Here is a 23118-nt window from a genome sequence, read left to right as displayed (position 1 = left end):
ACAAATGAAGACAGAAGAAAGTAGGTTGAGCAACATTAACTGTAAGTAACAACACATGAAGTATTTGCTTGCTGCTGTGGCGTTTGCACAATAACACTTGGCGGAAATCAAATACACGGCAGTGAGATTAGAGAGCAATGTGCTACACTGGTTAGCAGAAAGGTTAGCCTTGTGTGGAGAATGCAATGAGGGAGGAGTAACACGTAGAGAAGAAAATCTGGAATATTCATGAGAAAATTCAAGTCTTTTGTAATGGGGAAATAGAGTGCAAGTCTCGTCACACTGTGGCAACCTCGTCATGACTGCGGCTGCCAAAAGGAGCAGCTCTTTGTGGAAATTCAATTCCTCCGAATTAATCAAGCCTTATTATTGGTGCTTTGATGTCAGAGCCAGAGGAAGTAGCGCGCGTGTCTCTTTTGAGTGCAACAGTTAATGTCAGCATGCTGGAAATGAAGGTGTCTTGTATGAGTCGACCCCTTGAAAGGTAAAGGAGGAAATACTGTCTGCATCACATTCCCCTGACAGTGAAAGAGGAGATATAAAGGTTCTACAACAGACTTAAACTAAAACTTCAATGTTTACAAAGGACAAACATGTATTCCAAATAGTCTTTTATTGCAAAAGGACCAAAACAAAAACACGTTAACATGAACAAGCAGAGATGATAAGAGAGTCGACATTAGGATTCAGAGAGAGCGTGTTGGAATATGGGTATTTAGGGAACCGGTCCAAGGTTATTTGGCTTCCATTAGCATCCCAAACCTGGCACAGACGAACAAAACAACATTAGCCCTGGCTGGGATAAACAAGCTGCAAGCTAGAAAAAACTAACACAATAATCCTAGCTCTCTTCTCTTAAGATCAGCCAGAGAATAAAATGTGCCATTGGCCGGCCTCTCCCCTTTACTCTCTGTGTATTCAGCTGCTCCCGTTAGCAGGGGACTGGGCAGCAGCCTGCAGGGTCCTGCGGGCCATCTCCAGGGCTCCTTCCTGCGTCTTGTTCCCGCCAATAAAGCCCGAGGAGTGGACGAAGATGCAGGATTTAATCCCACTGAGCTCGGATAGCGCCTCGTCACGAACGCCGCGCCACTCCTCGAGCAGGGACAGCCTTGGACAGGAAGACAGAAGGGTTACAGATGGCGGCTACGTGGTCATCGGCTCGCTTTATGCTGACACAATGCTTTTTCTGAAACACAATCTGCTCTGCATGTCTGCACAACCAGAACATTCAAACTATTAAACCAGCTGAAGACTGATGAAGAATGTCAACTAAAAATCAAGAAAAGAACAATATCAGGTTAACATAGGACAGAAATCCAAGTGGCAGGTAGACAAAGTTTGGTCATCACTCCATCGTCAGTCATTTTTGAACAAAGAGTACCAACAGTTTGCTTGCTCATCGTAAAAAATTGTTTGTGTTTTTGGACTGTAAGTCGGACAAAATCAGGCTTTCAAAGAGTGTTCAAATTTGTAATTTGCAATTTTTTTCTGACACTAATTATTGTAGAGTAAACAGAGAAGTAATCTTTGATGGGAAAGTCTTACCTGCAGCACTACTGCAATGGGCTTTAAGAAAAATACCCCCCCCCCCCCCCAAAAAAACAAAGGAATGAAGAATGGGCAATAACTAACACTGAGACTGAGACTGTGCAATATCTTTTCATAGGAACACAAACTGACATTTATTCACTGACCTACAGACCTGACCTACCTGTTTTATTTGTCTTTATTTCTGTCTGCTTGCTGATGCTGTTTTTATATTGTATGAGTGCATCAATAAAGAAATAGAGGCATTCTATTGTATTGTATTCTACAGTAAATTATATATAAAAAAAAAAAAAAACATGATTCCCTTTCCTTTCATGGCCTTGCACAAAGACCTGAATTACTCTCGCTCTACCTGACTTAAAGGGTCCTAGGTACACTCCTGGCCTCAAAGGTAAACTGCAGGAACCCTCACAGGCGAAGAAGTACCATAATAAGCCCCCGCAAAAAGACCAATAACTGCCCCCGTCTTTCTTCTTCTCCAGTAATGTGGAAAATCACAGATTGTCACGGCAGTTGGACAGCCATACGATGGAGTCAACAGGCAATCCTACAAAGTGGGAAAGAGATTGCGGGTTTACGAGCTGACCTAGAGACAGAGAGTCGAGTCGGACGAGACGTTCAGGGGCTGAAAAATTCATATGAATGTAGAGTAGCTCATTTACCACCTGCTGCATTCAAGGTGCACCTCTGTCTACAGCCCGGCACATCGTTTAAAACACATTACCTCCTCGCTTTAGGGTGTTATCTCCATTCTCTCTGACAATTTTTCTTCTCAGAGTATTGACACTTTTAAGTTTATGATAATTTGATCTAATTCAGATTTTTCACTTCATTGCTCACCCTCAGCACCTCCACTACTGCTGAAAGGGTTTTTAACGCCTTCAAACTAGATGAAAAGGGAGCGGGTTGGCCTAATGGTTAGGTTGCGCCCCATATACTGAGGCTATAGTCTTCCTGGGTTGGAGGGCTCCAACCTCAGGGCTCCTCTCTGCATCACATGCTGGATGAAATATGGAACTGCGCAGCCTGGCTTGTCAGACAGAAAGTGACATGTCTGTTGAACATCTGAGTAAAGTGTTTTCTCCTGTTTCATATTTTGAAGGGTTTATTTCCCTGATGCTCTGCTTCCCCTTCAATCTTTGATAACATCATCCTGTATCATCCTCTGAAGCTGTAGTAAATCTGAAAGTGAGGAAAGTCACAAGTACAAAAGTGAACTAGAATGTCGAGCGATGGGACATGTGCGCTAAAACGTGTACATTCAAACCCCCCCCCCCCCCCAGTGAGTCTTCTCTCCCTGTCATTATCTCCAGTCTACAAGATCTTATCCTTATTAAGACTGCCACAGGAGAACCTGGGGAGGAACAGCAGGCCGAACCCCTAATCCCTGTTAAATGAATCAACCAATCGATTGCTCCACAGTATGGCTGGAAAACGAGCTCAAGAGGAAAGGTCAACAGGGCTGGTAATGAGGGAGAGAGTGGGAGGAGGGTGACTGCTGTTATGACAGGGCCAGGAAGCTCCGGTTCTCAAGATGACCACTCTAAAAATAAGCCCACAATTAGAAAATTAACTCCTCAAGACCTTTTCTATACCATAACAAGGCACACACTGGGTATGACTACATAATTAGACGAAAAAAAATGTAATCATGATGAGATTTAGTGCTGATAAAAGGTCATTAAAGCAGCAAATGTGTTGCATGTGTTCAGACGGATCATATGGAGCTTTTGTACAATTGTCTTCTTTGAGAGGACAGTAAGAGACGCTTGTAAACATGCAAACATTTTGAATCCTCCTAGAGCTCATAATTCTTGGGCGGCACAGAGATTTTACACCCTTCACACATTTTTTTTTTTTTTTTTGCCCAAACTGGAGATTTGGCCAAAAAAAAAAAAAAAAAAAAAAAAAAATCACTGAATTGCCAAGAAGGGGGGGGGAGAAAAAAATGTAATTTTCTCCTTTCAGAGGGAAATGACATGGAGTCCATTTGGATTCATCACTTCCTTACTGCAATTAAAATGTTCCGCTCCTCATAACTGGCTTTTTATCCCCAATGATGAGATAATGAGGCACAGAAAATGGCATATTGAGACAAAAAAGCTGACACATGGACAGATACACAGGCAAGTAAAAGTAATGATTGTTATGATTTAGAAGAGTCTGGAATAATTCAATTCATTTTTATTTGTATAGCACAAACTCAATGTGAATAAGGGTTGAGATTAAATATCTACAAATAAAATAGAGAAAAAATATATAAATTATTAGGATTATTAAAAATAATAAGTAAGCTATTTGTGGCTTATGTTATGTGAGAACAGGTTTGGATATGTGGCCATTCATAACCTCACTCCTCTGCACCTCTCTGAACTCCTGCACATCAACACACCCAGCTGCACTCTCAGGTCTTCTTCTTCCATTTAAATCACTACACCACCCGCCCGCCTGCCCACCATGGGGTCCAGAGCCTTCTGCCGCTCAGCCCCCCCCCCGCTTCTGGAACTCCCTCCCACCAGACATCCCTAATATTGACTCTCTCCATTTTAAAATCCCAAAACACATCTTTTTAAATTGTTCAGTCTGACCATTATCCATCCTGCCTCGTGAATCCTCTTCACAATGATTGATACTGTAAATGTGTCTTTTTAATTTGATCAATTTATTTCTCTTTGTTCATTTTTATCTCTGCTTTGTAGGGTGACCTTGAGTGTTTTCAAAGTCGCCTTCAAATGAAATATATTTTTATTATTATTACGAGGACAGGTTTAGATACTGTATGAGAGGAATTGATGTGAATCCTTATAGATGGAAGCTGGACATGTTGGTGTGTTATTATTAAAAATAGAAAATATCAAGTAACCAGTATTGCCTTTAATTCTTTAGTTTTTACAAATTTATCGATTTAAAACAAATAACCAGCAATATTAAATGTTTTAAAGGTCAAACATCTTTGTTCTATATGAAGGTGTGCTGTTTTCTTTTACTCATGATGACAATGTATCGTCGTCTTGACTAGTGTGACACCATTATTGACTCACTGGTGCCACTGGGCTCTCTAAACAGATTTCCCTGACGATCTGAATCGTCGCATCACTACTTCATGACTCATCACGTTGGCACCTCTGACATGAACGAGGGTAGAAGTCACTGGCAGAAGAAGAAGTAGACAGCAGGAAAAAACGAAGACAGAGAGATCATTTCAGATAGAGGTGAAAATCAGTTAAGAGATAAAGCGTGATAAGAGGTGACACCAGACTGCAGTGAATAAATACATTAACACTACACTTTTACTTTTTGAGGGCAATTTTAATTCTTCAGTTCAAGTCTAAATTCTGGTTTTGGGTTAGGGTTATTTATTTATTTGGCCAAATGATAAGTAAACCCAAAAAAAAGATTGAATCCTTATTATTGATCCTAACCTTGAGGCCCAGCAGCTCCCTGTGAAATCAGCTCATGTGCTTTTTCAGAAATAGAGACATTTCCATTTTTCAGCACATATTGCTGTCATTCTACAGTTTATTCTACACAGCTCACACTGAGGAATGACTGCTGTTTCTCTTACTTCCCTCTTCCTCTTTCCCCACTCACATTTTCCTTAGCAATGTGATGCAGATAAAAATAGACCTCCACCCCTCCTCCTCCTCAGGTGCAATAGCAGGAACACAGGTGATAACAACACCCTTTTCCCAGAGTCGGCACATGCCCACTGAGAGGAAGCAGGCCGCCCAGAGAAAGAGCCATCTGGAGCGAGCGTTTTTACACCACATTGTTCTCATGTAGCTCCTCACCAACCGCCATGTTTGCATTACATTAAATCTTTGAAGTGAGCAGCCACACCAAACAGGTGCCGGCCTTTTTTAGTTGAAAGTGCTTCCGCCTGATGAGATTCTGCAGTGGAGTGGAAAAAAGACAAATCTAACAGAGGGCAGAGGGATGAGGAGAGGGAGGGAGGGTGTGAAAGGTGAGAAGGCGAGATATGGTCAGACGGAGGATAAGGAGGGAGAAAGAGGATTAATGGGAAGAGAGCAGGACAGATTGGAAAAAGGTGATGAAATGGGGGAGGGTGATGATAGAATGGACACGAAAGAGAGAGAGAGAGAGAGAGAGAAGAAACACTAAGAGAGCAAGCAGATGTCAAAGAGAGAGGTGAAAAAATAGCAGCTGCTGGTCAGATCAGGGCTCAATCAAAAAGATATTTCAACATCCTTCTGTGTCAATAATGAGCCACGTAAAATGCAGGGTAACAGCGTGACGCCACATTGAGTCAGAGGTAACAAGACGTTTGAAAGAACACAGTGGTCAGGGAGGTTAGTGGCAAAGAGACCATCTGCTGTGATTGTGATGTCTCATGCTTGGTCTAAAAAAAAGGTAGAAACCCCGAAAGAGCAGCGTTAGAGTTACAAAAAAATATTTTGTCTGTACTAGAAGTACAAAAGTACAAAGTGAGCAGAAGTAGCAGTAGAAGAAGAGAAACCAAGGGGAGAATCAGAGTAACAATACCAGGATCAAAACCAGTTTTTGTTTCAAGATTGGTTTTAAGATTTTATTGATTTAAACGGAATGCCACCCTCTTATCTCGACCTCTTAGAGTATCATACTCCAGTTAGAGCACAAAGGTTGACCGAACACTTCCTCTCAGCTGTTTAGATATTGAGACTTAGAAATAGAGGGGATCGAGCCTTTGAGGAGGCAACTCCTGAGATATTGAACAGTCTAACTATCTATACTGAAGAGGATTAGGGCCACTGGAAATAAAAATGTGGGTTCTGACTTTTTATTTTTTTATTCTGACTTTAGTCTTTAGAATTCTGAGAAAAAAGTCAGAACCCCAAAAACATTTTTTCTAGTGGCCCTAATCCTCTTCAGTAATATAAGAACTGTTCAGTGTCTTGACATTTTCTCGTCTTAACTGAGACTCATCTCACTCAGATACAAGATCTCATTTTAAAGAGAGTCCTGGCCAAGGCGGCAGAATTAAGGTTTCGGTCAAATGATCATCTTCTCGGTGGCGTTCAATCCAAGCTGACCTTGAGATAACACTTGTTATGAGTTGACGCTATACAAATAAATTGAATTGAATTGAATTGACTCTTCCTATTGTTCTATAATTAAATTATAGAAATGTGTTTATTATGATTCTGTTTGGGGTTTTTAATTTTTTCTTGCTCGTTTTCATTCTTACATTTCATTTCGGTCAGTATTTGTGTATTATTGTGTATGTATTGTGTTGTGTATCTTTGTCCTTTGTTGTGGTTTTATTTGAATCTTACTTCCTGCCTTGGTCGTACAGCATTTTGTCACCATGAGTTTTTGAATTTTGATTTGTATTTCATAAAATTAGAAAAACGATTATAACAATATAGATATGCTGAACATTGCTCTTCTGATAAAGGATAGAGAGGACACGGTTGATGAGAGCCTAATAAGAGTAGGAGCTTTATGAATGTGTTATTTTCAAACAAAGAAACTGGATTCAAAATGGAACCAGCTATTGGAACCAATCCCGAAGCCAAGCTGTTCTAATTACTCCTAATCACTTGTGCTTAAGTGCACATAATGAAGACTCACTGCTACCACTGTGCAGAAAGGTGGTCAGTATTAATAGCACATGTAATCAAACATCCAGATAAAGAATCCTAGCCAGCAGCTAATGACCAGTCAGTATCTGGTACATTATTAAGCCATAAAATGGTTTTAACCAACAACAACCCCCCAGAAACCCAATCAACTAGAAAGACAAAGCCCTCTACTGAAGATAACCTGGCCATACAACAACCACATGTGCAGCAAGTTGGGAATTCATGCCGCAGTCAAGCAACAAACCAGCTCCAGAGGGGATGCTGATGACGTATTTAGAGACGCGTTGTGAGTCCCAGCTTGAGAGGCTCCTCAGGTAAACAATTCCCTTCCAGAGGTAACGACTCGAACACAGACTTTAAAGGAGTTAATCAAGTGACAAATTCACAAAGAGCGCCTTCTTCTCATCATTACAGAGTGAAAGAACTAGAGCACCGATGAGGTAACTTTGGCGCAAGTGCTGGGCTCGTGAGTTTGAGGGACCTTATTATGCTAAAAGATGCAGAAAGGCTTCAAAACAACAACAACAACAACAACAACAACAGGGAGCTGTGCACACAAAAAGGTAAAGGGAGACAATTCAAAGTGATTCATAGTGCAAAGGCCATTAAAGTATATCAATGACAGATAAAAGGGTCAAAGATAATATGATAGCATAAAAGTTGGAGAAAAAAAAACCTTGAATCTTCATAAAAGTATCAGCCAACACAAAGGTTTGTTGCATTCATTTAGAAGCATAGGAGCTTCAGCAGAACTCAGATACTCTGGAGGTTTTTCATATGAGCATTCATAACAAATTGACTGAAACTTTTTGTCGGCAAGTGTGACACAGAAGTAGCAGCTTCTGAATTAGCTAATGAGCAGCAGATGTTAAATACAGTGCAGAAGTCCCGAGTATAAACCTTCAAACTGTCCAGAGTTAAACAGCTCAACAAATGATTGATGGATGGCTATGAAACTTAGTGAAGTCATGGTTGGCGATTTATCCTTCAGACTTTGGTAATGCCAGGATTTCTCCGTAAGCACCTCCATGATGTTGAATTTGGTGCTTGAAGTAAAACGGCTTACTGTTTAAATATGGTATCCACATTTATGCTTCCCTCTGGATTGATTGAAATATATTTGGTGAATTTTAAGTTCTGTCAAATAATTTCATTTATGACCACATACCTGCAAAACTCATGCCAATCCAATCAGAATCAGCTGTGCTTTCTGTTTTTAGTTACTGTTCCAGCTTTAGCTTAGATGCTTGATTAAAGCAGTGAATATATCTGCCAAATATGAGCCTGTTTCCATTGTCTTTGTGTACATTTTAGCAAGCTGGTTCTAGCAGTAAGCACAAGTACTACTGTTCCATAATACAGTCTTACAGAGCAGCGAGACTGTTGGCTTCTTACGTTTATGGAGTTTCTAACTGTCTTGGTTTGGCTAATTGGTTTTGTCTTACTCATTGACTGTATAAAACATGAACATAGTGTCGATGACGTCAGCCATTTGTTTTTGAAGAGGCCTTAAGAAACCCAATGAAGGTGGTCGCAATATTGGAAATGCTATGTCAACCAAAATTTGAAACAGTCAAGACACAGGCAAAGAGTTGGACCTGAGACGGTCCTTAAACCTCCTGGCAAACAGCTACAACATGCCCTCCTGTCAGTCAAATCCACCACGCCCCTCAATATGCTTAATCATGCATAACTTTTAGCGTTTATGTAATCAGACAAGAGTTTGTTTTTTTTAAACTTAGAGTTGAATAAATTAGATAAAGAGACTATAACTGTTTTTGTACCAGGCTGTAAACATGTTCGACTCCTGGCACGCCCAACTGGGAGGAAACCCTGAGATAGACCCAGTGTTTGCTGGAGGGATTATGTATCCCGTTTGGCCTGCAAACACATCGGAATCCCCCAGGAGGAGATGGAAAACATTGCTGGAGCGAGTGAAGTCTGGTTTGACTTAATGTGCTTGCTGCCACCGCGACCCGACCTCGAAAAGGGGAAGAAAATGGATGGATGGATGGATGTTTGTCCTGCTGTCAAAATGGCTATTTTTATATTGGATGTAATGGGGTTTAGTTGGCTTTGGGAGCCTGCCTTAATTTTGTACCCTAAGCACGTAAAAACCATTGATGTTTTTGTGATTATATATAAAAGATTAATTGGGACGGTAAAACCAGTAAACAAATTTCTAACTTCTGAGTGAAAAACATCGTAAACATAGAACAGGCTTTCAATTAGAGATTTTCCATGGGGCATGACTTTCACGTTCATGCAAATCCTGATTGTAAGAAGCTTAAAATGACAAAGACAGCCTGAACAGTGTCTCTGCCGAGAGCTGTATTTACATAAAGAACACAAAAGAAACATCAGAGTGAGAGGTGTGAGCACGGATAAAGGCCTCAGGTGCCTTTAAAGAGTTGGATCTGTTTACATTCTTTCAACTCCCTATAGGTCGGTTTGAGACAAAACCACTGCTTTAACAAAATCATCATCAAAACAAGTCGTCAGCCCATGCAAGAGTTACTCTCTCACTGGATGAAACGTCAGCCCTCCGTGAGTAGTTGTCAAATGGTCCAATAAGCATGAAAGTTAAATCATACACCACAGTTCTTCTCCGTCACCAGAGCTAAACTCAATACAACACGTCTGGGAGACTCCGGGTTTGTGCCTGCTGCTGTGTGTTTTTTTTTTTTTTTTAATTTATTTTTTTACCAAAGTTTAAATAAAATCCAGTCAGGGAGAACCTCTTGTGTGTGAGTAAGTGTCACAACATCTCTGTGAGTTCTGCATGTTTGAAGAGTAACTAGTGCAAGGTGCTCCCTCTACACTTAAAATGGACTTATTTTTCATGAGGTACATCTTATTTTTAAGTCTCATTGAATTAACTGAAAACAGACTTAATGAAGCTCTACCTGTTCTGGAAAGTGTTGAGTCCAGCGGGGACACACTGGACCCTCCACTGTCCGTTCTGGTCGGCATAAAGGACAAACTTGATTGGTGTCTCCACCTGGAGCTCCTTCTCCAGAGAGAAAAGATGCTCCTTCCAAGGACATCCACCCAGGGAGAACAACACCACCTCCCCACTGGGATCCACCTGGAAACAGGAAGAGACAAATGTGAGTTACTAATTGGCAAGATGAAAGGTTAGAAACAATGAGTGTAGGCCCACAACTTCAATGAGAAAAGAGCGGTTGCAGTTTTCTGTAGAAAATGGGGACAAACAGAAGAGAATAATTAATTGATGAATATTTAAGCTATGAAAGAAAAGATATCCTTTATTGAGCCCTCGTGGGTAAATTCTATTTTACACTCTGTTGTTGAGACATAGTACATACACATCCTATGGACATGGATTAAAGGAAAGATGCCAGAGTGAGGGGCTGCATGAAAAAGCGCCCGAGCAGTTGGGGTTTCTGCTGCCTTGTTCAAGGGTACCTTGGAAACTGGTACCTCTCCAGTCTGTAGGGACTTGGGTTGAGAACAGGGGGGTCGCCGGTTCAAGTCCCGATGCGGACCATAATATGGACATTGGTCTGGTAGTTGTAGAGGTGCAAGGGCACTGACTGAGTACCGCAGAGGTACTTGAGCAAGGCACCAAACCCCCAACAACTCTGGTAAACTCCCTGGGTAGCAGTGTGTAGCAGCCCCACTCTGATCTATCCACTAACGCATGTCCACAGATCCTGTTTGTGCATGTGTGTGAGAAGCATGTCTCTAAAATAACAGTGAACCAGAATTTCCCTCAGGGATCAATAAAGTATGTAAATTAAATTAAATTACTTGGCAAACTTTAGCACTCTAGCACTCCTGCTTACCAGTACCAAGAAAAAGAAGGAAAAAAAACGGATTAACAACATCATGATAAAGATTTGTAAAAAATTCAAATGCAAGCAATGAATGGAGGTGGTATCTATCACTTTGATGCATTTCAGAAGTGATGAAACCTGAAGCTGACTGTTTTTGTGACACAGTCTGAAGCAGATGTTCCGCTCTAGTTGATTTTTTTAATCTAGAATGGAGTTTTTATTTTATTTTAAAGGCGTCAGAAAACAGCAGATGAGAGGCCGGATGTGACCACAACAGATTCCATACCACCTGCTTTTGGCTCCTCATACAGACTATTATTATTTCTGCATAGATCACAGAGTGCTGATTCGCGATTGATTCATTCTAATACTGAATATTCATAACTTATAACTTGAACAGTCACTGATGAATGATTGCTTCTGACTGATTTAGAATTTTCCTTTTGATGACTGAAGTCGGTGTAACATTGCTAAGTTGAAATGAAAATGTCCAGATGAGATATTACCTGATGTCGCTCTTTGATGGCTTTCTCCACCACCTCACGAGCCGGAAACCAGGAGGACTGATAGAACTCCAGACGGTCCAGGAACTCCTCTCCGACCATCTTCATGGCCTGTCTGAAACCCTCCTGGTAAAAACAAGGCACACAGGCATGCAGTTATTAAATACAGTGTCAGAATGTAATGTCAACAATAAAATCATAAAAATGTATATAACACATGTCAAACAAGAGAAGACAATCTCAAAATAACCAACACAACACAAACAACATCATATTATAGGGTAAGGTATAGAGGTGCTGCTTTTTTACAGCCAGGGGGCGTGGTCAGGGGGCTTTGCCAGGGGGTGGCATTGACCCCCCTTGAAATCTGATTTGCCACCCCAGGGACCAGCCCTAAATTCCTAAACTAAGATTGGCTATTTGCCTTGTCAATTAATTCTGACTCTTTTTTTTTTTTTTTTGCAACATGTTTCAAGTAGTTTCTTTATGTGTTAATGTAAAATTTTATTTGATGTTCTTTAAATTGTAAATATACCCTGCACATCAGTTTTATAAGACAGGTGCATACCACTGGATTGTAATGAAGCAATTTGTTCAGTAATGAAACATGCCAATCAGTATGCAGGAGTTTTAAATCCATCATTAGTTTAAAAGTGTGATTTCTCACATCTTTGTTTTAGAGTCCTTAAAAAGTAGGCCAAGAAGATATACATTATGTTGCCACTCCTGGGTTACATAAAAGTAGATTAAATTAGTGGCGTTAGAAAGGGTAATGGATGAGATTCTTGTGTATGCGTGTGTGGACGTCACACTTAAGACCACCCATACATAAGTCAGTGCCCCAGTTGGGCCTCTCCATTCATAAAAGCCTTGACACGCCTACTTTTTACAGCTGACAAGACTTTAGATGTGATGGGGAAAAAACTCTTTTATTACTTCAACACCATCTGTGAACTCAAATTCAGTTAAACGTCAAGACCTAAAGACCCTAAACTGACCTTTCTATCACAGTCTAGTTAATGGAAATGGAAATGCACATGAGAAAGTCTGAGGGTCGTAAACACAATCTCTCATGATCACCTGCACACACACAGACTCAAAGTTTGTCAGGCACAAGTCTGATCCTCAGCATCTGATCGAGGCAGGTGCAGTGCCTCTGATTTTCTGACTGGTGGATGGAGGAGATGAAACATCTACTTGGATCACAAACAGTCCCTGCTGAGAGATCTCCAGGTCACTCTACCATCAAGTTCTCTGCCAAACCGTTTCCAATAAATGTCTCTCCGATCTCTCAGAGCCTTCTTTCTCACTGTGCAGAGTAAGATGGTGGGGAAATTGGAGGAAAGTTCTGGGACAAGAATCATAATCATGTGAAGTGAAATGTGAGAAAACAAACAGCCTATGTGCACATCAGGGAGAAACTCAGCAAAGGAAAATCAAATATGGGCTTCAGGTATCTCAATAGAGTTTGCAGAAAACTGGAGGTGTTTCACTGCAGGATTTTTCCGAATGTTTTTTTTTTTTTTAAATGGGTGTGCCCATATTTAAAAAAAAGCCCTTTATTTAAATTTGGCTCCATACTGTGGAAGGATCCATTGTTAAATATCAAGGTTTAAAAATAAAAAGGGACACAAGGGCATCAGCTCACTGAGTCATCAACCAAAAGGTTAAGTGAGTCATCATTCAGTCATTGTTCCGTTTGTTGTCTTACAGCGTTTCTATAATGATATTTATGTGAATAAGCTTGTGCTGTGGATAATTTGGTTTGTAGCCTTCTTGGTGTTTGTTCCATGTTAGATTTAAGATTGGCTGGGAAAATCCCTTAATGAGAGAATTAATCAGCAACTACGTCCATTTTTCAAGCATCACATAAGCAGAACCAGCCCCTCTGGTTGTGAGCACTTGTCAGGACAGTATGTTTGTGTGTTTTGACTGTTTGGAAGGACGGATAAATCGACATTTGAAAACAATTTGAAGATGTCAGTTTGGCCTTCAGGAAACGTTGTGAGCGTTATTCGTCGTCAGACAGTTCATTGTCCAACCATTTCATTCAACAACATTGAGGATGGCTGTTCTGTTGCATCTTCAGAAAGGTGGATTATATGCACCTTGTAGCTCCAGAGTAAAAAAGGTTTGAAAAAGTAAGCGTTATGTGTATTCAAATTAAATCTGAGGTGAGCTACGAGAGAAGACGAGGATACAAATATTAACATCAGTGTTTTGAAAATCGGCTGAAAGGGGCTGAATTGTAGTTTTGCTTTCCCTTCTACAGACATAATCATGTAAACGCAGTAAAACCGAGAGTGCTTTTGAATTACACTGTAGAAATGCAAGCAGTGATTACACACATATTTACTGTATCCACAGAGCTTCATGAAACACTAACGTACAACCTATCATTAGACAAACTGGCTTTTATGAACAAAGAACCGGCACATTCTGAATGTGAGTCAGAAGGGTTCATTATTTACTGTGATCTAATCCTGCCTTTTTAGACTCACCCTTTACTGCAGAAAAACCTGACGTCTCCTTGTGGTTCACGTCTCTTTCACGTTCGCACTCCTCCTTTTTATGACATGAGGGTGTCAAACACTTGACATCACCATTTTAATTACAAGTGAGTTAGAATTTCTCACATTTTAACACAATTTAATCTGTGGAAGGTTGTTATTTAGGATTAGTTTTAAAGGAGCAATATGTAACTCTCACCCCTAGAGTTGATGTGCACGCAGGTTGCCATGTCACAGACACAGAAGCTTCAGTGTTTAGCCAGCTCTGCATCGGCCGAGGAGCTTATTAGACAAAAGCAGAGGCTTTTTAGGTCGGGTAGAATCAGTTATATCTGAACCAGAACCTGTTAGCTTTCCTGCTTCCATTACTGCAACACCTGCGAGGGGTAAAAATGGCCGTGTGGGGGTGCCTTAAAACCTCCGGACTGGAATCTAAACTCAGAAGGAGGACATACTGGCTGCTGCACTGTTAACAGTGGCTGCTGCACTGTTAACAGAGACGGCAGCACTTCAACATAGCATGTTTTCTTAATGTCCGATGAAATAGTAAGGTCATTTTATGATTTGACACAGTAAATATCTTACATATTGCTGCTTTACTGTCAATAAATGTGTCAAAAATGTTCTTGATTAATTGATTTGTTGTTGGTCCATAATCTGTCAGAAAATGGTGAACAATCATCATGTCAATCATCATTTTTTTTTCAAACACAATAACTCTTCAATCTAAATCTATTTTATCCCTTACTCTTCAATCCTTATGTCAGAAATCAACCCTGGAAATTATTGCAACCATTGCCCTCAAGTTTCAGTCCCTCTGTACATTTACACATTATGCGTAATCAGACATTTAAGCTAAAGCCCGAACATTCTGTTTTCATCTCCCATTTGTAAAAGCAGCGTGCTGCAGCAGACCAGAGTGCGTGCTAAGTGAGGGCATTCATGCACACTCACACAGCCCTCACCTCGGTGTCCTGACTCTTGCTGTTCCAGCGTGGGTTCAGGTGGCCGACACGTGCGCTCAGCGTGGAGGAGACGGAGTAGCGGGCCTCCCCGTCGTATTGTGAGATGCCGTTGTCTACAGCATCCACCTCCTCCACAAAGTTGTCATACAGCTGCAAGGAAGAGACAGAAACATGTGATGGGAGAGGTTAAGAACCTGTAATGACACGAGACACAGCCGTTTTATGCTCATTTTTGAAAAGGACAAATAGGCAGTAAAGCCTACATCACTCAAGCCAGGGAAGTTAAAAAGACTTTACTTTAATTACATTATGCTGATTGATATGCTGATTGGTCACAGGCTTAAGTGCACGGCTAGTTCAGACGAACGAAAAACAGACAAGACAAACGGCCTCTACTTCTACAGTTCACAAGGAAAAACTCTAAAAAGAAGAAGTAGAGGAGCGGAGAAGTAGAGCCCTTTCTGGTGCCGAAAACTCCTAAGAAGAGCTGAAGGTCAATCACCAAAGAGTTGACATTTTAACAAGTGGCTTACAAGTGGAACTAAGTTTTTGGGGCTATAAAAAAAGAGGATCAGCATGTCTGCACTCCAAGAGGGCACGAGACATCCAACAAATTAATAAATCCCCGGCCGTGAGTAAAGGGATTACTTGGGGCTTTAAACAAACCGACACACCAAAGAAAGCCAAGGATAGCATAAGCTAATAGTGCTTATATTAAAAGTGACATAAGATTTAGAGGGCTTATGAGCCTGGACATGAGAATGTTGTGTGTGTGCTGACGTCTCCCGCTGGTCCGGCTGTCTGAAACACTTTAGATATAACTGTAGCGTCCTCGGTTTAGACATAGCAGGGAAACTTTGCGACATCTGTGTCTTTAGTATTTTATTTCTTATCACATTTTACTGCCAACTGTCTGATAAAGGGAACATGCAATTTCATTTCAAACCTTTATTTATTCTCGAACTCAATGAACTAGACTTCAGATAAAGTGTTGAGGATTATCTATAGACAGTGACTGCATGGATACTGCTAACCATCATGGACCAAGTGCAAAAAAGATAAGGATCTTTAAATTCCATCATTATTCATCTTACGGATATATAAGCTTTCCCCTTTGAATCCTTGTAGAACTTTCTGTTGTCCAACGTCATGATGAATATGATGCAAGGTTCAGCTCCTACGTTTTTGATACATTTCAGCAAGGGGAAATCGTCTGAAGTGTTGGTGTTGTAAAAAGGACACAATGGTTGCTGTTTCCCTGCCTGCAATAAATATGTTGTCTTCGTCGTCCTCCTCCTCTTCTCACCTTGTCAAAGAGCACCTCCAGCTGCCTGTCTTCCTCCTTCAGCTTCGTCAGCTGGGCCAGCAGCTGACGACCAAAGTGGAGGTAGACCAGGCCTGCTGAGCTGAGCTTGGTCACCCATGGCTTCTCTGGACACAAGCTGTTGAAGGTCTCTGAAAAGGTCCTGAAACGAGAGGAAGACTTTCTGTCAGCGGATCGATGAAGAAACAGGAAAAAAAAATACCTTTCAACACCCAGCCAGTATTCTATATATACAGGGAGTGAAAAGGGTTATCATATAAAATCTTTTTATTTCTTGTATGTACATTGTTGTGTGAGATAACTTCAATGTCATGCATCCTATCCCTAACCCTAACCCTAACCCTGGATCCAGAATGTAAGAAACTGCTCACTGCAGAAGCAGATTTAAAGACTACTTAGTTTCACTTTATTATTTAAATCGCTTAACTGTGTAAGCCTTAAAGAGTGACTTCAATAAAGAGGTTTTGCTCAATCGATGAATTCAGGTTTATGAAATGATGCCAGCTGATTTTTATTCAATATTATAAATCAGATAACTTCAAGTGTCCACTCTATATTATGAACATATTTGAATGTGTTGCTGGTTACTAATTAGCCGATCATCCTTAAACCTTTAGTGGACATCATTATTATCATCTTCATTTAAACATCCAACATCTACAGCAGAACAATGCATATTAAAATGTAGGACCGCGAGGATTAGGCGACGAGTCCATAAACAGAGAAATAACCGGTTAACTGTTAATTATTGGTCTAAAAAGGGACAGACAGACCGGGGGCCATGTAAATGTCCTTAGAAAGATGTAGCTTAAAGATTACGATGATAGTTGATGTTCCCATTCGTATTGATCTTATTGAATCGTTCATTACTTAAATGTTGCATTGATTCATTTAGATACTCATTAAACCTCTAATATCCAGCTTCATAACAAACTGAGCAGTCGATATAAATTACTGCTATAATAAAATGATCTAATGAAATCAGATGATGAGCTGATGTGTCAGGTCAGCTTGTCGGTCTGATAGCAATATTTCAGTCGTCTAGTTCTGCTCCAAGAGTCATGTTACATCTAAAATAAAATGATATCATCTCACACCAAAGCTGAGAAACACTGCGGCATCCAGCACTCAATACTCGGGTCAGGACTTAGAAAACCTGACTGCACTGCTCATAAACAGACAACTCACATATTTTCCAATAACTGGACCTTTCAATAAAATGTCAGCCGTACACCGCACATTACTGTACCAGAAACCAATAAAACACACATGACTCCATCAATCTCGCCCTCAGATACAGAGAGAGAGAGAGAGAGTTGGCATGTGCTGGAGGGAGAAATCATGCTCTGCTGTGTTTGTGAGCGTGCTGGCACATGAATAAAAGCCACCGGAGGTCTTTCTCCTCAGCCACGTGCTGAGATGGGTGGGCTCCAGCAACCAGGCCACCGCTGGTCATTTAACACAGGCTTAATTAGGATGCTTGGGCTGCAGCACAGCGGAAAACTGACTGTCAAATGAATGAGTGACATGCAAGGGAAGCAGGGGGGTGAGCAGAGCCATTAGAGGGCTAATTGGCCAAGCTGAGGCATTTCTATGCTAATTATCAGGAGGTTGGAGTGAAAGAGCGGGAGGGAGGGAGATGACAGAGAACGCGTGGAAAAGATACGCTTACAAAAGGAAAAAGTCATCAAAGTGTTTGTGTGAAACCAACGATGGGTAACAGCTCATTAACAGCACACAACTAAGTAAAGGGAAGTAGAATCTAAAACAAGAGCTGGCCATAATAGTAATTTTAATGTAGCACATTTCTTAACATATGTAGCATATAACCCCCCCCTCCCCAAGAAAAAACATGTAGTGGATCGCCTGCACCACTAACGTCTGCTGATCGCTCTACATCCTGAGCGGCTCGATACTACAGTATGTACATGTGAAATGATGCTTTAAATGGAACTTAATGATTTAGCAGAAACCCCTGCACTTCATGAAGAAGAATTAATAATACTCCACATTATCTGAAGAATGAGGCAAAAATAGCGGCATACAGCTCTCTACTCCTCCTGTCATCCTGACCCTGGCTGGTAATTAATTATTTCAGTTCGAACCTTTTAGCACATGTACAACATTTATTATTTATTTTAGTCTTTGGCTCTCTGTATTCTCCGTACTTCGGTCAAATTAAAACATAACATTGGAAATCAAATTCAAACTGCATTGAGATCACTCAAGGTAATCATGCTGTCCTTTAAAAGTCAAATGGGGGGGGGGGGGTTAATCCATAAAGATCTCAATGTGACCTTCTGGACTGTATGAGACTAAACTCATTATAGTCTCTGGGTCCGTGCTGGCTGTTGTGCTTTTATTAATGCCTAGTTTATAAGATTCTTCATGGTTTAGCTCCCGCTCAACTGTCTGGCTTTATTAACTTAATAAACAAACAGGACCACTAGAGGTGCAGCTACAGTAGGGGGGACTGCACAATACCACTCAAAATCACATTAAGCCAGGGTGTTTTTTTTCCTTCAGAGCATCACATCAGTGGAATTTAATACCACAAACACAGTCAACATCCTATCATTCATTTAAATATAAGGTTAAAAAAAGGTTGATTGAGAACCAACAACGTCAACACTGATGCTGTCCCCATGGTAACTTTAATTGTATCAAGTCCTATCTTGGATATTATTTGTTCTCATTACCCAGATTGTATTGCATCTGTATTTTTATAAACTGTTGAATCTATGCAAATGGATTTTATTTAACTCTGTGACGCCAAAGAACATCTGGCAAAGGACTCTGTTGATGTATGTACGATGTCCCTCCTTAAATAAATCAATGAATAAACCTTTATTCAGAGCTCAGAGAGTATTTCTAAAATCTGCTTTGCCACTTGATGTCCTCTGCCATTTTCTTCAATGCTTAAGACTTTTATCTTCAAAGAGAAAGGCCAGATAAAATATTTGCAAAGATGTTCTGATAAAAGAAAAGATGTGTGGCTGTCTTCGTTGACTCAGTGGAGCCGTGAATTCTTAGATCTTTGTCTTAGTAAAATTTAGCTCCAGTACTTGATCATCTGAAAAACATGCGTACGGTTCTTCGGCTTTTATCTTATCTGTATTAGTGACTGTTTGGCTGGTGACCTTTCCAAACATTAAAAAAGCTCAAGCGGCAGGCCAGATGCAGGGCAGCTTAGGTCTGGTGTGGCACTGGACTTAAAACACAGGGGGAAACCCTGAGCGGCTGGCTTTACATTAAACAGAGCAGAACTTGATGTAACTCTTCTCCAACTCTGAATCAAAACACTTATCAGAGTATCTCCCAGTGTTGAACTACTCCTTTAAGGTCTTCATTTCATGCTCTTAATTTACAACACTCACTGTGATGTTTTTGTGTTGTTGTCAGCCTCATCTGTATAGTGTCACAGTTTGAAGAAGTGCTATTGAAATGAGGACTAATTATTCCTGTCAGCTTCTCTCTTAGATCCTGCAGCACCCGGCCCTTGTACATCTGTCCCTGCCATCACATCCATCATGCCCCCATCAGCCTGTGAGTGACAGCCACACTCTCCTGCGGCCCCTGACAGTGCCATGGCAGCCTTGGTGCCTCGTGAACCAGCAGCAGGGGGGGGAGCATGCTTAATTGAAGGAGCGCTAATTATCACTAACCACCTGCCAGGAAGAGAGCCCTGGCATATCTTTATCACCGTGGTCATAACAGCTATCTTTGATTATCTTCAAGACACTGAGCAGACAAGACATCTGCAAAAGGATGATTACTCAATGTGATGAGACTTGAAGGGAATGTAATCATGTGGAAGGGACTTTGGCAGGAAGTGGAGCGTGAGAGAAAAAAAAAGGAGCCCTTTCCTTCCTGGTTCATTATGCACTTCAACGATGTCAGTACAGAAACATGAACGTTGTCCCGTTTAGACCCGAGATAATGTGAATATCCAAATATGAAGTGATTTGACTGAGAGCAACCACAGGCCTTACAACAAACATTTTCTCCTTCGCAGATAGAGAATTGATTAATATTCTGTACAAAATCTCTTTCAAATGCGTGGATAACAAGGCCACGACAAATTAGGAAATTAATAATCACTTTATCATTATTTTCTTAATTGATCAGCTAATTGTTTTGGTCTTCAAATATGTTAGAAAAAAGTGGCTGTTTACGCAAAATAGTCTTAAAGTGGAAATTATTCAGGAATAGGATTTGTGATTAAATGTTTGATCTATTATATGTTTGAAACTGGTGAAAACATCCATCACAGTTTCTTAATGTCTGAGAAGACTTCTTCAATGTCTTTGTTTTTTTTGTCTGACAAGTAGTCCAAAACCTGAAGTGATTCATTTTTACAGTAAGACAGCTGGGCTGGTACAAGTGGCTTCTTTGCATTTTTGGCTTGAAAAATACTTGAATTTCTTATAACTTTAATAAATCTACTGACAACTATTGAATCAACTCAGGTCTACAATTGTAGCATATGTCTTCTTTTGCTCCTCTACCAACCCAAAAGCCAAAGGTAATCATCCAATCTACACATTTGCTAAGCTTGATCAAGGGTGTATTTATCATTTTTCTTAATAAGTGCTTCAAATCATGAACCAACTATCAAAATACTAACCAATTCATTTTGTGGGGATCCGCTAATCGATTTAAGAATGTGTCAGTTCCAGCCGATGCCTATTAAATCTGAACCACACTTATATCTGCCAATAATACGCGGGTCTTTCTCACAGCAGGCACCATACAATGTGACAGCAGGAAACACGTAAGTGTAATTTACTAGATTAATTATGGTGGCTGGCTCAATTACATGTCTTACCAGCACATCTAAACGATTGAGCCATTTGGGAGTAATATTAATCACACCTATGATATGCAGCTGCGGCATGTCCCACATGAACGAGGCCTCTTGTGCTATTTTAAAGTTTAAAAGGCCCTTTCCCACAGTCGTACCTCTGATGATGGTCATATCGATGCCTCGTTGGGTCAAACTCTCCTCCCACGTCTACGACAACGTCACACTCTGACAGCTTTGTCGGGTCCCTGGTCCGGATGATCTCAGCATCCTGTGCAAAGAATGGATTTTGTCAATCAATCATCAAGCATGGTTCGAGCTCTAGTAGGCACAATCATGGCCATGTAAATTGCAAGTAAATTCACAAATGTAGGACAAAAACTCACACACAAAAATAAGCTTGAAATCTTTTCTTAATGAACATGAACACCTGTCTGACGCTATATTTAAATTCACTGCTTTAGACTAAATTATTACAGTTTTAAAAAAAACCAAGCTGTTTAGTCTTGTAGCCAAAATCCATTTAGTAAACTAGAGATGGAGATGCTGTATAATATTGTACTTCTGGCAACATCATTTTTTTGTACAGCAGCACCCCCGTGTGGACTGTCATAATATTACATTGGCTCAACGATGAAGAAATAAAATAAAAACGTCTCAAACAAAACAATACAAAGGCATCAACAACCAATCAATACACACTAAAGAAAAGTCCCTAAAGTGCGAGGCAGTGAGTGAGCAAGGTTTTATTTTGAAGAAGCAGCAACACATGATCGTTACAGGAAACAATACAAGTAACCTTAATTAATCTCTTATAATGGCAGACTAGTGGACCTACCTTGTACTCCGGTAGCTGGCGGAGGAAGAAGCAGGCCAGAACCTCATCACAGTGGAAGGATCCATTGTGGGTTCCGATCTTTTTTACGGTCATGTTTCCAGTGCAGGGTCTCTTCGCTTGACTTGACATGTAACGTAGCTCTGTGCGAGTGAGGCCGAGCAAACAGCAGCTACCTCTTGGATTGAACAGTCGGAAAACACTCGCTTGTTTGCTTGAATATACTTGTGTGATATTTATTGTTATATTAAGCGCGACACGCCACATTCAAAGACTTGCACACGAGACGCGCTGCTGGCGGAAAGATTTGATAGACGGACCGGAAATGGAGCGCCTGTTGAGTTTGTTTCTTTTTGTACTGCTCTTTATTTTATTTTTTGTTTCTTAAAAATATTTCCTTGATTTACTCTTATACAGTTGAAACAAAACTAAGATAGGAATATTTTCTGTGAAAGATAATTTAGAGATCATGCATTCATGTGTTTTAAGTTGTTGACAGCAGAGGGCGCTGTGGGTTAAAAATGGTGGTTATTCTACAATACTTATTTTTCTCTATTTTTGTGATCTTTTTTGCAATTTTTTTTAAAGTTATGTTTAGTCTCGTTATGTCATATATTTAGGCAGAATAGTGCCCACTAGTCATCATTACATCATTGATAGACTAAGAAACCATCTTTAAGAAAATCTCCAACAAACTGGGCACATTTGGAAACTGACCAAGGGCAAAGACATTCAGGCAACCTAATGTTTATTTAATTTCATAAAAGCAGTTCTGTTTGATACTTTGCTCTACTAGAATATAAACTGTAATAATAAGGGCACTATAAGGAAGGTCAAGCATTCTTGGCTTATTGAGTTGGGCAACATTTCCAATGTGTCATTGGGCAAGACACTTAACCTGAAATGGGATTAGTTACTTCTGATGGATCACTACCATCAGTGTGTGAATGGGTGGGGGTGACCTGCGGTGTAAAAGCACTTTGAGTAGTCAGAAAGACTAGAAAAGTGTGATCTAAGCCCAGGCCATTTACATGTAGATATATGTAAAATCAGATTTCCACAAACATCAAACAATGGGCAGAACAGGGAGACAGGATAAAACTAATTGGTTAGGTTATATGATGATCCTCTGCAAAGTAATATAAAGCTTGTGAACAGCTTATGGACCCACTGGCAGTACATATCACAGTGACAGGTATGGGTATGGTCTTTGATCTGTCAACTTAAATACACCCAAGCAACAAAAG

General features: G+C 40.4%; 1 protein-coding gene across 1 annotated transcript; it reads right to left on the bottom strand.

Annotated features, from left to right (window-relative positions):
• Positions 1–596: 596 nt before the first annotated feature.
• Positions 597–22185, bottom strand: myg1 (myg1 exonuclease). The gene is made up of 7 exons (XM_020636760.3): positions 21875–22185; positions 21195–21307; positions 16215–16374; positions 14909–15058; positions 11437–11559; positions 10037–10218; positions 597–1108 (listed from the first exon to the last, which is right to left on the bottom strand). The coding sequence occupies exons 1-7, from the start codon at positions 22136–22138 to the stop codon at positions 919–921; spliced, it is 1182 nt and encodes a 393-aa protein (XP_020492416.2). The 5' UTR covers positions 22139–22185; the 3' UTR covers positions 597–918.
• Between the last annotated feature and the right edge of the window lie 933 nt (positions 22186–23118).

The sequence above is a fragment of the Labrus bergylta genome, chromosome 5 (assembly GCF_963930695.1).
Source record: "Labrus bergylta chromosome 5, fLabBer1.1, whole genome shotgun sequence".
Lineage (NCBI taxonomy): Eukaryota > Metazoa > Chordata > Actinopteri > Labriformes > Labridae > Labrus > Labrus bergylta.
This window is presented reverse-complemented; position numbering and strand designations above follow the sequence as displayed.

Excerpts from the sequence above, each read along its gene's own strand:
- myg1 (XM_020636760.3), bottom strand. The coding sequence starts at position 22,138 with ATGTGGCGTGTCGCGCTTAATATAACAATAAATATCACACAAGTATAT. Across the intron at positions 21,308-21,874 it reads GCCAGCTACCGGAGTACAAG|GATGCTGAGATCATCCGGAC; the intron begins GTAGGTCCACTA and ends TTCTTTGCACAG. Across the intron at positions 11,560-14,908 it reads GCAAGAGTCAGGACACCGAG|GAGGGTTTCAGACAGGCCAT; the intron begins GTGAGGGCTGTG and ends TGTTTTTACCAG.